This window comes from Centropristis striata, chromosome 5 (assembly GCF_030273125.1).
Source record: "Centropristis striata isolate RG_2023a ecotype Rhode Island chromosome 5, C.striata_1.0, whole genome shotgun sequence".
Lineage (NCBI taxonomy): Eukaryota > Metazoa > Chordata > Actinopteri > Perciformes > Serranidae > Centropristis > Centropristis striata.
This window is the reverse complement of record NC_081521.1, coordinates 26,357,700-26,373,209: the sequence shown is the minus strand read 5'-3', so window position 1 is coordinate 26,373,209 and position 15,510 is coordinate 26,357,700. Positions and strand designations below refer to the sequence as shown.

The 15,510-nt window shown below is 40.2% G+C and overlaps 1 protein-coding gene across 2 annotated transcripts in view; it reads left to right on the top strand.

Annotated features, from left to right (window-relative positions):
• Positions 1-15,510, top strand: part of sema3b (sema domain, immunoglobulin domain (Ig), short basic domain, secreted, (semaphorin) 3B) — an 85,637-nt gene that overhangs the window by 55,239 nt on the left and 14,888 nt on the right. For both annotated transcript variants that reach the window (XM_059333378.1, XM_059333377.1), the window contains exons 2-4: positions 2,206-2,806; positions 6,444-6,601; positions 8,125-8,187. In XM_059333378.1, coding sequence (XP_059189361.1) covers positions 2,632-2,806; positions 6,444-6,601; positions 8,125-8,187 — 396 coding nt within the window. In that variant the 5' untranslated portion in view covers positions 2,206-2,631. The remainder of the gene's footprint in view (positions 1-2,205; positions 2,807-6,443; positions 6,602-8,124; positions 8,188-15,510) is intronic.

The window sequence follows — 15,510 nt, the reverse complement described above, 5'->3', positions numbered from 1 at the left end:
TTCAGTTTGCAAAAAAAAAAAGGAAATTTAATGTTTTAATATGTTTTCTTTTTGCATTATCAGAACTGTATTATGTTTGGACATGTGGCCATCTCGGTTGTCATCCAGAGGAGACTGGTCTCCCCTCAAAAAGTTGTTTGTACAGGCATCAAAATACGACCCATAATTACATTTTAGACTGTCTTCCACTGCCTTCTAGTGGCCATAGTTATTATGAATGACGGAAGTCGCACTCGGGATCGGTGGCAGGGTCGAAGAGACGTTGGAATTTCACCCAGGAGAACGGGGTTTGTAGTCAAGTCGTCCTTGTAACTACTTCACTTCCGACATTTATGTACATTTATTTACTGTTTAAACTGTCTTTTATAATGTCTTACCAGGAAGTTTTTACCCTAAAACAGGGTAATTTGTTTTGGAGCCTAAATCCAACGAAACTGCAGCCTTTTTTCACAACTGTGAACCATAAGTGTATGTATAAAAACATGTGCGCTATTTTAATTTAATAATGATTGTGAGCCAGGCTCAAAACCACACCCAGTCATCATCACTGTCCACAGACTGCAGAGCTGGAGGAGTCCATCAAACTATGACTCTGGTAGCCAATTATCAATTTAAGTCAAAAAATCCTCCAGTTCATCCGCTGTACATGCACAAAATATTTTTTTTAATTGTGATAAGAAACAAACAAATCTGTGGCATCCCGAAGGACCCAATTTGTAGTTATTCTATACCTTAACAATAGCAGCAGGTCGTTGGCACCACAGATGTAAATCATTAAATGTGACTTCTATGAAGATTTGCCATTGTGTTTTATGTCTATGGTTGGCACACTCTGGTTAGTCACCAGAAGTTGAAATGTTACTTGGTCTAGCCCATATATTGCTGTAAGTTCTAGTGGAATTGGGATAGTTTTGTCCAAATGGTCTTCCTTAAGCATTTTAAAGCTTCTTATTATATAGAAACCATAAGCCAAATAATAACTTACTCTGTTATTTTTTGCCTGACAATGCCTGTGTCATTGACAGAAAGATCCAGTCTGAAGGACAGTGATAAGGTAATTGTTCAGAGGGGGAGAAGGAGCAAAGACTGAATAGGGATAAAGGCAGACTGTCTGTCTGTTACTGACTGAGTGCCAACTGTGAGGTGTAATACAATAAAGGAGACTGTTTCTGCTGAAAGGCTTTATTGTTAAAGCTGACCGCAGAGTCCAAAGTACTGAAAAAGAGGTGTGTGTGCGAGTGTGTGTCTGTCCCGTGCACACTTTTTTTTTACAACACAACATTCATATACATGCTTACGAACCAGTGACCTCATTCCTGCTGCTGCTGCTGTGGTAGAGCTGTGGTTTACAACAACACAGGCACAAAGTTATTGGGGATTTTTCCGAAACAATAACAAATCTGTCGCTTTAAATTTGACTCCAGTTCTCAAATAACTTTATAGGGATTTTTTTCTATACTCCCCGACCACGCTCAGTTGACAGCAAGTCCCCATAGACTCGGAAACAGAGAAAGTGAGTCTATAGAAGCAGTTTGCAAACAAGATTATAAAAACCAACATTTTGAAGCTTTGAATAACTTGTAATGTCATTTATCTGCTGCAGTGTAATTCAATATTCACACCTAATCTTATTACAGAAGCAAACAGTTTTTTTTTTGTTGCTGCTTTGTGCTGCTGGACTCGCTCACAAGTGACTTTCTGTTGAGTACCAGTGCTCTCATCCATTCTTACAACCATCCATCCACGTCACTGTCGACTCATTAGTCCTCAGAAATAAAGAGATCTCATCTGCTGACACCGTCTGCCAGTGTGGAGGCAGCGAGCAACAGAGGAGGACTGAGGGGGAAGCCACTTTGAGTTGGCAGGGCCACAGACATGGGGAGATTGTGCTTGGCTTGGCAGTGGACATGGCGTATCTCTATCACACATACAAAACAGTCTTCATCATCATGGTCAGTGTGTGTGTTTTGGATACTGTCCCCGAGTCTTTCTGTAATGTGAAGAGATTATAGTGTTGTTGCCATAATGGAGGCTGGCATTAACACAGCCTGGCAGGGGCATCAATCTGACTAAATATACCTCAGACGCCATGGTGTGTGTGTGTGTGTGTGTGTGTGTGTGTGTGCAGGGGCATCCCTGGCACATGCAAACATATGCTGGTAGTGTCCATTTTTAAATCCTCTCTCTTTCTGTCTCTATTTTTAGGTCTCTATGCCCATGTGTGACGTTTTTGTCCCGTTTTGGATGTGAGAGGTGAAACTGGTCGTCCTTCACAAGAAGAGCAGAGAATATTGCCAGGACAGACTCTTCAGAACCAAGGAGGACGTTATAAAGATACACTGAATTGGAAGCCTGGAAGAAGCTGAAGCTCTGCTAAAGCAAACAACAAGAGGAAGAATCTGTTTCGGGCTTGCAGAGCTGAGCTTATCCTGAATCCTTGGCAAACAGGACTAAGCCTAAACCAATCCAAAGGCAGGTGGACTGCATCTTATATACAGACAAAGAAAAAAAGAATTGGATATGGTCTGAATCAGAACCTCACTCTAACAAAAGAAATATTGTGCATTAATGCCAAGTGGAATCTAGGACTCAAACTTTCAAGTTTACTTTTGAATATAAAGTGGTGCCAAGATGATGACCATGATGATGATGATGGCGGCCATGATGGTGACCTGCAGCTCTCTGTTCCTGCTGGGTCTGGCTGCTGCCCACGCATCTACCGCCACTGCGACCCGCACTTCCTCTACACCTTCATCCTCCTCCTCGTCTTCCTCCTCCTCACCGCGCATGAAGCTCTCATACAAAGGTAAGAGCGAAGGCTTTGAGGTTTAAAGCGTAAAAGGTTCTGCCTGAAAAACGCAAATTTAGCCAGAAGGGTCGAGCTGCAGAGCTCCAGGCTCAGACCACCGCCTTAGTCCGACCCTGTCCGGTCCCGAGCTTGGTGAAGGAAGCAACTCTAAAATTTTGTATGCCAGAGACAATCTTTAGGATATGATAGCATTTGTTTATTAATTTGAATAAGCCAGACAATCTCATAGACCTAAACTAATAGAACAAAGGTAAACAATACAACCTTGATATTTTGATAAAACTGGCTTCCTCCCACAGTCCAAAGAGATGTCGTTAGGTTAATTGGTAACTCTAAAATTGCCTGTAAGTGTGAATAAAAGCTGTGAATGGTTTTCTGTCTCTATGTGTCTGCTCTGTGATAGTCTGGCGACCTGTCCAGGGTGTACCCCGCCTCTCGCCTAATGTCAGCTGAGATCAGCTCCAGCCCCTCGCAACCCCAGTTGGGATAATCAGATAATAATGAACAGATAATGAATGAATTAATATAACTTTTAAAGTCAGGTAACGCAACATAAAGCAACAAATAACTTGTACTGACCTTATGAGTTTGCTAATGTTAGCTAGCTAGTCGTTAGCAAACTACTCTCAACCTTACCTGATATAACTAATGTTACGAAATGTTTTTTAACATTAACATTTAACATTTTTTTAACGTTATTGTTATTGTCTTTACTCAATTTGGCTAATGTTAATGTTCATTTGCTAATGACGTTAGCATACAACAGTACATAATAAGCAAACGTAAGCAGACTTAAAAGGCTAGCTTGTCCTTATATTTCCTAACTTCATAAGTTAATGTACAATTATACTTAAATATTAAGGTTCTATTGTTTACGTTGGTGTTATTGATGGCATTCATCTGGCTTATTTATAGCCTAAATGTGAACCAAATGTGATCACTCAGCTTATAATAGGCCTACTCATACAGTGCCATGGACGTGATAAAATGGATGGAAAATTGATTAAAATTGATTAGGCTACTTTGTTTATCAACAATAAGCGCAATAAAAGTTATTAAAAGCATTAGTTATTTATATGGACTTGCGATAAACACCTTGACACTTAACGCACATGATTTGGGGCCATGGATCCCTGCAATGAGTTGTGTCCCAGCACAGAAGCTGGGCCTACGCCTGGAGCTCTGCAGTGGGACCCTATTGAAAATTTGCTTGTGTTCATTGTATTGTTCATGTGAGTCTTTGTCTCTTCCACTACACATAATGTACACTGTATTCTGCGTACAGTGTGTGTACGCACACTTTCTCTGTTTCATGTGAAATTCCGCCGTAACCTCTTCAAAGTAAACAGTCCTGAACAGCAGCCAGCTGTAATTTGTGGTTGCTGCCACACACACGCACACGCACGCACGCACACACACACACACACACACAGCTTAAACACACAGAGGCTTTCGTGTTTCATCTCCAGCATTGTAAGTTAGAAGGAGGCAGCTCAATGCCCGACACAACCACATAAACCAGGGATGTGTTCCATCATTGAAAGCTGACAATTACAGCCTGAACCAACTCACCAAGGACGAGAGGCTGGCTGAAGGCCGTCCGCCCAGCTGAGATACAGTATGTGCTCCCTTTAATTTAGGGTGAAGGTAACATGTAGCACAGAGGATGGAAAGATAGCAGAATATTTTAGTTTTAGCTGACACATGAAGGACTAAAAGAGACCTCATGTATCACTGAACAGACTTTCCTGCAGGTAAGCAGAACCTATAGCAGCAGTTCATTTATTTGTCCAGTAAAGTTTGTCTGGCTGTTGAACGGGTTCGCTGCCTTTTGTAATAAGATAAGTAATAAGCAGGGTAATGTGCAGGTGCATTAAAATAACACTTTAATGGGGTAATTCATGTCCGAGGGAAATACTTTCCCTAGCTATGACAGTGTCAGTTGATCAGTTGTCCGTCCGTACGTGTTGTAAACATGATGCAAAAATAAGCGTTTTAAACTAACATGATAAACAAAAGATCATTATCATGCATATATATGCTCTGCTTCATACTAAACCTTGGACTGCAAATGTACTATTAATTATTTTAAAGTTATACTTTTAGTATTTTCACTCAAATTGTACCATTGAGAAACACTTTTGGATTGCTGGTTCATTTATTCCAGGAGGCATGTGAGAAAAACAAAGTTTTCTTCAAGAATTCAAGGTAACACATGCTGAGTAATTGATATACAAATGATAATTTCTTAGAGAACAAGTGCCTTTAACAAGTACCATTTTCAGTTCAGTCTGTGTCTTTTTTGGTCCCAAGGTTATTACTGTCACATCATGGTGGCACTGAATAATTACACATCTGCTGGCACGTTAATATAAAACAAAGAGCAGTAGAGCTACAGTCCCTGATGTCATGCAGGCGTCTCCTGGGTGGCGTCAGAATCTTAATAAAAGTTATAAATTCCCATTAGAACAATGGCAGACTAATAAAGCCATTTTAAAGTCTCAGCAAAGAGGGCCTTGTTCTTGTTTTCCTGAGCTCCTGGTTTAAGCTCAGGCCAGCAGGGGAGGATGCAGTCCCTTTTTTACTTTTCAGGCCAAGAACAGTTTTTTTTCCACAGGCTTTGGGGTGACTATTATAGCTTAAGTTTACAAATACAAGCTGAATTTTCCTGGGCACTGTTCCCCCAGAATCTGTGCCTGCCAGTTTGGAAACAGCAACGACACTCAGTTTTTCCATTGAAACTAATATAGTGTCATTACTGTCAGAGGAGTTTGTCCTGCGTGTTCACAAGTTACTGGCCTTAGGACACAGCCCATTATTTAAATACTAAAATAATTGGCAATCTTCTCTCTCAACCATATGACTTGTTGCAGCCCTGTGGCAAAGAAACTGATTTGGATCTCAAGACTGATGACTTGGGGTTGTTTTGGCATTAAAACTTTGATCACAAGTCTTTTTTAGCTCATTGTTTACTGTTTACTTTGTGCTTTATTTCAGACTTAATGACAAAATAATAATATATGGATAAGGATAAAGCATATCCAAACAGTGGTGGAAAAAGTATTCAGATACCTTACTTGCACAAAACTTACTGACGTAAAAGTACAAAAGTATCAGCATCAAAATGTAGTTAAAATTTCAAAAGTAAAAGTACTCATTATGTAGAATGGACCCATACATATAGTTTTACCATTTGTATCGATGCATTCATGTAAGTAGTGTTTTATTTTTTGTAAAAAAAAAAAAAGGGGCCCATTTTAACTACTTGATGTACTGTTATGAGGTTAAGGTTATGTTAAATCTCGACCTGAAAAGTAGCTAAAGCTGTAATCTAAATGTAGTGGAGTAAAAAGTACAATATTTGCCTCAAAATGTTGTGGAGTAGAAGTATAAAGTTGCATAAAATGGAAACACTCAAGTAAAGTACAAGTACCTCAAAATTGAACTTAAGTATTGTACTTGAGTACATGAACTTTATTTGTAGTTACATTCCACCACTGTGTCCAACCATAAGTTGCAGAGGATCTTTAAACGTGTGCGTGAACTGGAGGCAGTTGTGTGGAATGCCTATCACATGTAAAAGAAGATGAAGAGGTGCCACCTTCTATAACCCAATATATCTGTGTGATTTCAGAGTTGCAGCAGTTCCACGGAGTGCGGCGGTTCGAGCTGGAGCGTTCCTGCTGCTTCAGCGCTCTGCTGCTGGATGAAGAAAGAGGCCGCCTTTTCGTCGGTGCAAAGAACTTCCTACTGTCTCTATCGTTAGACAACATCGCCAAGCAGGAACACAAGGTTGGTCAAAAAAGAAATCAATAAAAAGAAAAAAACGACACAATAAATCAGAAACTATTTTTGTTGGATAGCCAGCATGTAAAATGTTAATATACGTATAAACATTTTTACTGCCCTACAGAAGAATAAAACCATAAAATATGTTACTGCTAAGGTTTCAACACGTTCTACAATTTGTTTTATTTAACATTATTTTAATGGGCTACAGTGTGTTTGACATTCGTGGGGTGTTCTATCTCTAAAACTCTAAAACTGAGTTAAGATTTGTATTTACCTTATTATTGACCTTATGTGTCTCTTATCCTAAAATTACTTAATTACTTTAATTTGTGGTAGAGAGCTACTATGACTGAGGGGATTATCATGCCATGGGGTGGAAATCAGGAAATGTATTTTATTTTAAAAATTATTTGTTATTGTTGTCAGGCCACACACGATTTGTCTTTATGATGACCTGAAGGCATGAAAGAAAGAGAACTGTGGACATGTCTTACTAACATGCTCCTTTGTGCATGACTGAATCATTTCCTTGCACATATGAGACCACTCAAGTGAGCGGCTTCACGTGTAAGAAGAGAAGGAAGAGAAATGTGGAGTTAATAGAGAAAAGGTTAAAAAAAATCATAGAGGTGGACTGAGATCAAAAGAGAGCATTTGTCCAAAAAATGTTTTGATTAATATCTAAATGATTGAAACTTTGATTAAGAGCTTTGCCTGTAGAGTGTGTAATAGTCATAGCCAAGGCACAAAAAATACACACTGAAGCAGACAACACATTCCTATAAGTCTAGAGTGAGTACATGATGTGTGTAAATGAGTCATCCCTGCTCCAGCCTGTAGGGGCAGTGCTGCACATGGACTTAAACACTCAGATACCCTTCAAGTCCCCCCTTGGCTCAAATTTAAAAAAAAAAGTTCACCAGAGGGTTTTAGACATGATTTCTGCATGATTTAAAGCATGACAAACAGGGGGTATCTTAAATGTCCCCTGTTGGCTATGAGGTCCACTGTTGGTGAATGTGTTACAGCACCCAAGTCCACTGTTGGGTAGGTTGGTAACTGCACACACACACACACACACACACACACACACGAGAAAAAAAAATGCATATAAAAACAAAATACAGCCCACAACAAACATCTGTTCACAGCTGTTTGGAGTAAATTATGTGCCTGGTGCGTTAAATGTGAAGCCTCTGTTGGTTTTAAGTATATAGGCGAGTTTGATTTATGACCTGTGTGTAAAGATTCACCATATAGATGAAGCTGTTTTTCATTGTGCTGGGGGGATAGAAGAGACAGTTGCCGATAGGAAAAGATGGAAGAGCAACAAAGAGAAAGGAAGAAAGAAAGTGGAGTTATTTATCCAAACCTATAGATGTCTCATTTGAGCTGTGCCATGCCCAATGCCCTATTTTTTGGTGTTGAAAAGTGAAATATTTCTTTCCAATTTGCTTCAAGCAGACTTTAATTTAGTAAATTAATCCATGATAATGAATTAACCTTTGCATGCTGTGTTTCAGATCTACTGGCCTGCTCCCGTCGACTGGAGGGAGGAGTGTAACTGGGCTGGAAAGGACATCACTGTGAGTCTCTTCCCCTACACACACCACTACTGTTCTCATAGGAAATGCTTATTAATAAGCAGAGTCAAAAGATTTATGTACCACTCATCAGCAAAACAAACTGACTGTTTGAACCGTTAACCATTACATAATATGAAAAGTCACTCCTCATCAGCCCTCCGACATCATACATTGCGTACAGAATTGAATAAGAGGGCTGAGGAGCTCCTCGTGGAGGACAAAACTGTCAACTCCTACGCAGCTCAATACAATGCTACCTTTTAATCCACTGGAGTCATGGGAGTCATCACAAGACAGAAACACCACGTTTATACAGATTGCATGTAATAATAGGTGCAACACTCTGACTTGAAAACCTGCCCTGTGGTGAGATCACTTCCCTTAAAATCTGTTTGTGTGCTTTTCCACTGCAGTTTACATTCAGAGCTATAGTGCTTTCTGTGGCTTTGTTCGGTAAACAAATTTCTTAAATGTCATGTACTGTAAATGAGAAACTTGGTTAAAGCATTAGATAAACCCAGTTAGCACAGCTACATTCCATTTCAAGCTGATTTCTTGGCCATGTTTGCACATTACAGAGTTAAAGAGTTTTTACAAGGATACAAGGATATACAAGGATATTGCAAGGAAAGATTGGTGGCGGTTCTTCCTTGAATAATTGACTTTAAAGTCTGACTTTAACTAAAATTGGCACTAAGTAGGTAAACGGTATGTCTCCTCGTGGACAATTTGAAACTGAAAAGTTCAGTATAGGGACATCTTATATCACTAATACACTTAAAGCACAGTAATTAAGCCATGGCTCAGAAATAAGGTTGGACATACAGGAGGAATCTGTTTAATGACCCGCTGCATGTACACATGTTAGGTTACATCAGGTTGCAGTGTACAGTATGTTTAACCTTTATTTAACAAGGAAGACATGATGGAGGTTTAACTGCTGTTTTAGGACTAACAGACTAACAATATTAAAGAAATGTGTGCTGACTGTATATAAAGAGGGTAACATCATGTCAGTTCTCGAATGTGCTTTTAGAGATATTTCCTGTGATAGTTACTACCACTGAAGCAAGAGTTCACTATCACAGAAATGCCAGCAACTGGACATGAGGTTGTGACGCTTACTGCTGCATGTTAGCCAAGCAGGAGGCAGGCCTGCCAGGCCGATGTAGTTCATTCATTGATTATAGTGAGAGCGTACTTTTCACTGACTGGTGATCTGAATGCCTATTGGCAATCTTGAGGAACCACGATTGGACGACATGAAAATAGAAACGATTGCCAGACACTAAGGCTCCAGTCTTTGTCACTACTCCACAGATTCTGGCTCCAAATGGCGCCGTCAGTGCAAGATAGCAGAGCCTGTATCCAGGATATTTTGGCTTCACTTTTGTACTCTGGGAGGAAGTGAAGATACGTTGTCCATATTTATACCCAGTTTATTGTAGAGGGGTCTGATTGACAGCATGCATGGCTTCTACATGTTGCAAATATTGGACTCATGACCTACTGTAGTGCTCCCAGGACAGTTTCCTCGAACGTTGGCCACCCCACTACTTCCCTTTTTTTACTGGCTGCCCAAAAAAAGTTTAAAATCAAGATTTTCTATTTCAATCCACAGAAGAGAAATATTTTTTTTCCAAGAATATGTGAAGTAAATGCAGTATGTGATGATTATGTGTCTAAATGTGATGTATGTGGATGGAGTCTGGGCAGAGCTGACCGACATGTAGAGGCCACCAAGAGCCTATAGACCACCCAGGATTAGATCACACACAATTAGCTAACTCATATATATCTTGTGTGTGTGTGTGTGTGTGCGTGTGTGTGTGTGTGAGAAGGTGTGTACATGTGTGTTAAACAGTAACTTCTCATCAATGCATGCTGACATGCCACACATCTGCCTATATATACTGTATTCAAACATTTAACAGTGTGTGTATACGTTTGTTCATTTATATTTAAGTATCCAGTGTGTGTGTGTGTGTGTGTGTGTGTGTGTGTGTGTGTCTGTCTTTCTTTGTGCATGTGTAAAACAAACCCTTCATCAGTGTGATTACACAGCTGTAGCGGACAGACAACGAGCTCCATTCATTCAAAACTCCAGGCTCCAGTTTCACCTGACCAGGAGCCTGTCTGAGTGTGTGTACGCTCAGATTTCTGTGTGTGTGTCCTGTGTGTGTGTTTGAAAGAGAGAGTAACAGTGGAGACAGGGAGCAGAGGGGGGAAATGGTAAAGATCGCTCCAGAGGAGGAATAAAGGGGAAGTGGTGGGAGATAAGAAAAAAGAAAAATGTTGCATTGAAAGGAGTTCCCCCTGGTCAGTAGTTATTACTGCGTTTCTGGCCTTTGAAATGTTATTTTTACCCTTTGTTAAACTCCTCTACTACTCCTTTTGACTTTTAGTATCTTTGTGAACATTCACCCACACACTGAGAACTGAGCTGACCTCACACCGTTGACCCTAATTACAGAGAAGTGTGTTTCTCTGTAGGAAGAGGCCAACATCTTTCTCCCCCACTGGATCTTTTCTCTCCTACTTCCCTCCCTCTCTTTCTCTCAGTCCTGTTCACTTCCCATGCTCTCTCTATCTCATATTAGTTGTTCTCTGGGAACCAGAAGTTTCTCATGTTGTTTACGACCCCCTCAGTCCTCCCACCATCCCTATGTCCTTATTTGTGGAAATCTTTTTTCCTTCTTCTCATGAATAATACCCTCTAAATTATTTATTATTATTTCACACCTTTTACACTGTAATCCATGCTGCTTATTATCACCTGTACTGCTCAAATACACAAAAAAGAAGTATTTAGGAATGCTCAATTGTATGCTGTTTTTTTAGCTTAAGTATATGTTACACTGAATTGACTTTATATTACAATATTACTCTTTATAGAAATGTCTGGTGCCTTTGAGAACACCACAGGGACATTCAATCTCTGACAGTGTTGTTTCTAGTTTGCCCAGTCTTCATGGTTCTTGGGTGGGAAGCCAGTGAGGGATCATTGTATTAGAGACTTGTACTCAGCATGGGATTCAGAGTGAATTGCCATTTTGTTTCAGGTCATTCATTCTATTGAACAAATCTGAGATGTGGACAGTGTTTCAGAGGTCTGGAACTAAATTAACTTCTAGCTGACCTGGGCAAACATACTACATGGAGAGGGATTGCATTAACCTTTTTTATGCACTATGCCCAACCTTTCATCTTTGAACACTTTTAAGCAAAAGAGACCAAGGATTTTTCTCAGCTGGTTGCTTGGCACGCTGGACCACAAGGATGAGGACTCAAAAGCAGACTCCGATAACACAGTTCACGATAGGTGGTGTTCTTTACTAAAGCTAGGTTCAGTACATGTGTAGGCAATCAGACAGGCAAAGGTATCAGACAAAATCCCCAAACAGGTAATAAAAAATAAATAAATTTAAAAAAGCAAATTCTGGAACGACTGACACAAGGCAACGACGAACTGGCACAGAACAAGGTGAAGGACAGGACTTAAACACTGAAAAGGGAAGGGGAGACAATGAGACACAGATTCTGCACATTAGGGCAGGTGTGGGTAATCAAGGGATTGGTCAGAAATTTGAATTTGACGTGTGCTGCCGTGGGAGGGCCCTATGAGAAATTTTACAGTGGAGTTTCTTGTGAAGTATGTCCTGGCCAGAAATTACTTTTTTTCTGGTTCTTGCCACCTCAAGAACAAGAACAAATTTCTCAGTTCTTGTGGAGTTTGTAAAGGACTTCAGGCTACATCTTTCCCCTATTTCCAGTCTTTTGCGAAGCTATGTTAGGCTGTCTCGGTTTTAGGTTCTTATATTTAATGGACAAACGTTGTCTCAACCTTCTCTTCTAACTCTCAGCAAGACAGAGAATCATTTCACAAGCTGTTGCTTTATAAGTAGGAAAAGTTGTCATTTTAGACACTGGTATATTGTCTTTTCACCCATCTGTATATATCTTTTCTAGTACATAAATTCACTACAATGCTATCTACCTCAAAAATGATTTCTGCAAACGCTATCATGGTAGCTCAAAAAAAAATACACACAAGGTGCATGATGGGCCTACAAAGTAGCCCACATAAAGACAAGTAATAAACACTTCATCACTCACCCACACACCGAAAGAGCACAGGGAAGCCACCTAACATGCACACAGACACACTAACACAAACACAGACACATGCACATAAACACAGTCAGTAAACAATTGACAGTTCCTCCAGACACTCAGTCTGACTCAGCACCCTGACTGTAGAGCCGGAGCCGTGTTTAAACCTGCAAAAGTGATGGATTGTGTTTACACTGTCGTGTTTGCACCAGTTGAAAGAAAATCACTGGTTAAAATCCAATGACCGACTTGTGGAGAAGGAGGTTAATGTTGAGGTTGAGTGACTGTGAATAAGGCCTGAAGCTACCCTCACCACAAAAACACCAGCATCGCTCGTTTGTTTAAATGACATGAGTTAATTCGTGCTTACGCTGTCTTGACATGCAAATAGTATTTTCTTGACAATAGAGTAACATATAATGACCTTGTCATCATAATCATTTGTTAAAGCAGTTAAAAAGGCCTTTATATTTACACTCATTTACAATTTCTCAGCATGTCTGAGGTTGATGAACAGATGGTTGGGCGTCCTCAGTATTTGACACTAGAGCTTGTGTTTCCTGTCTTCTACTACTTTCACTATATAGAATTACTGAGCATATCTGGGTAGATCCTCACTGTGTGGGAGTCACTTTCCATACAACTACTCAAAACACAGCCACTGAAGCAACTGAGGGTTTCCATGCAAGTAATCAAAAAAAATGCCTCAGTGGATTCTTTAGTGATATTATTATGTGCTACAGTTTGTAGAAGGTCAGAGTCCAGAGATCACTCTGTCGAAGGAGAAATATGTCTACATTGTCCTGTTCAGCAGAGGCAATCAAAGGCATTCCTGGGGTATTACACTGTGCTGTGTTGTGTATCTAATGGTTGTCTATACTGTGCGCCATCGCTCTGTGTGTTTGCCGGACCACTGGAACTCGCTGTACTCAGAACCAATAAAAACATTGCAAGGATGTTAAACAGTAGCTCTGTTTCAAACTTAACTTTTATAATAATGTGATAAAACACCTAAAAGTGTAAATCTGCTGAATTAATGGGAACATCAAGGAGAATATTAGCTGTCTGAAGATAATAATAAATACACCTGCCAATAGAACTGATCCACAATTTCAAAGTGATCACATGGTAGTACAATAAAAATGCCTTTGATATCCCTTTTTTTTTTTTGCTTTAAGGGTAATGAAATATCATTGGAGGATTGAGTAAATTGTACTTTTCATTTGGATTTTATAAGTCAATATATAATTCTTGCAAACCTGGTTAATGTGAGACAGACAAGTAGCAGATAATGGCTGAAATAATAAATAGGGAGATCGGGTTAATCATTTCTAGAATGGGAAAGAAAAGAAAAAAAGACGGAACAATGCAGCTTTATTAGACATGAAGACAAGAACTAAAGCTCAGGCCGCAGTGAGGTCACAGCCTGCGTTGTGCTCACTGTTTCAGCTAATGAGTAATTGGTAGGTCAAAGGTTAGCCAGTGAACCCTTAAACACCCACACCCACCAACACACACACTGGGGAAATGTAATGGCTGGCATAACTCACCTTCCTTGTTCTCCTCCTTCCTTTCTGAGCTTTTCAGGGTCTTTCAAGCATCTTCTTACCTTTTTCTCTTCCTCCTGCTCTCTCTCTCTTTTGTCACATCAAAGAATTGACTTTGTTCAACTTCCGGCCTGCTGACTCCTTCACCTTCCTCTGCCCTCTGACACACTCGCACACGCACACGCACACGCACACACACACACTAAGGACAATAAAATACAATGGAAGTTAGATTGAAGAGGAGGAGGTTTTGCTTCAGATCTAACAGGAATCATGGGGGAAAAGGTTGATTGAAACTTGGCATGAGTATCGGAGGAACATGGGTGTTTGGAAGCTGGTGAGGTGTGTGTGTGTGTGTGTGTGTACATCATTGTGTGTCAGCCTAAGGGTGGAAGCATAAGTGGAGTGTGTGCCCCTCTCTTTCATAGGAAACAGAGGTCTCTTGTGTTTGTCAACAGCTTAATCGGCCTGTCGATTGGTTGAACACCTTCACATGTGCACACACACACATGGAAGCATGCATGCAATCACACGGCAGCAACTCCAACCTCAACCCCCTAGTGGTTTTCAAAGGCTGAAAAGCAGGCCTTTGTTCTAAACCACTGAGGGTTGAGCGTGTGTGTGTGTGTGTGTGTGTGTGTGTGTTTCAGGCCTAATGAGCCACAATTCCGCTTGCCACTGCTTTCACAACCTGGCCTGTCTGTCTGTCACCCTCGGGTGAGGCTGAAAGACAGAGCAGACAGATAAAGAAAGACATTTGATTACAGAAGAGTAAAGGTGTAGATAAGAAAAAAAAAACATTGTAGATCTCCATGAACTTGTTAACTTGAAGGAAATTTGATTCACAACACCAATGGCAACAATGAATGTTCTGCATCTTTTAAAATATGAAACCAATAGAAAATAGAAAAATATCGAGAAGACAATGTAGTACAAAATTGGAAGATTGATACCAGAGCAAATAACATGCTGTATAAGGTCATTTAGATACTAAGGTATTTGTAATTATTGCAAAATAAAAGCATGAAGATCAACAAATGAAATTAGGAAGAATCTCCAGGCTTTGTACATAGCAGTTGTATGTGATGGTTAGATTCATGTCTTTGTAAAGCTCTTCTTCCGTGGCCCCCAGGGGTCCAACAGTGTCTGTAACTTGATCAACAGACAGATGTTACAGTGGCCTGTCTAGGGAAAAGTAGACAGAAGAGAAAGGGGGATGGGGGTGTTAGATGTGAGAGCCAGTGTGGATGTTTACAGCAGGATCTTATGTAGTAGAACAGTTTTCTCTACTGAATACTGTTGATAATCATGGTGGTAATCCTGATAATCATTGAGGCTATTCATCTTCATTTCACTTACAGTAAGTGGTAGTTGAAAAACATGCCAATCTGCTCAGTGCCTGGTGTTGAGATAAGGAATGTGTACCATCCAGATCGTTAGTGTACAGTAAATGTGTTTTCCAGCTGTCCCCTGAGATCCAGCTAACTGTAACCTGACTCCTAGATGGACAGATGTGACTGCGGGTCAATAACCTGCTGTGTAGATAAAGAGAGGAGGGAACAGACTGAGAGGGATAAAGATAATGAAAATTGATGATGTGAAGGAGGATAGAAGAGAAATAAAAAACTGTGAGCACCTTATCTGTGAATCATTAAATTCACTC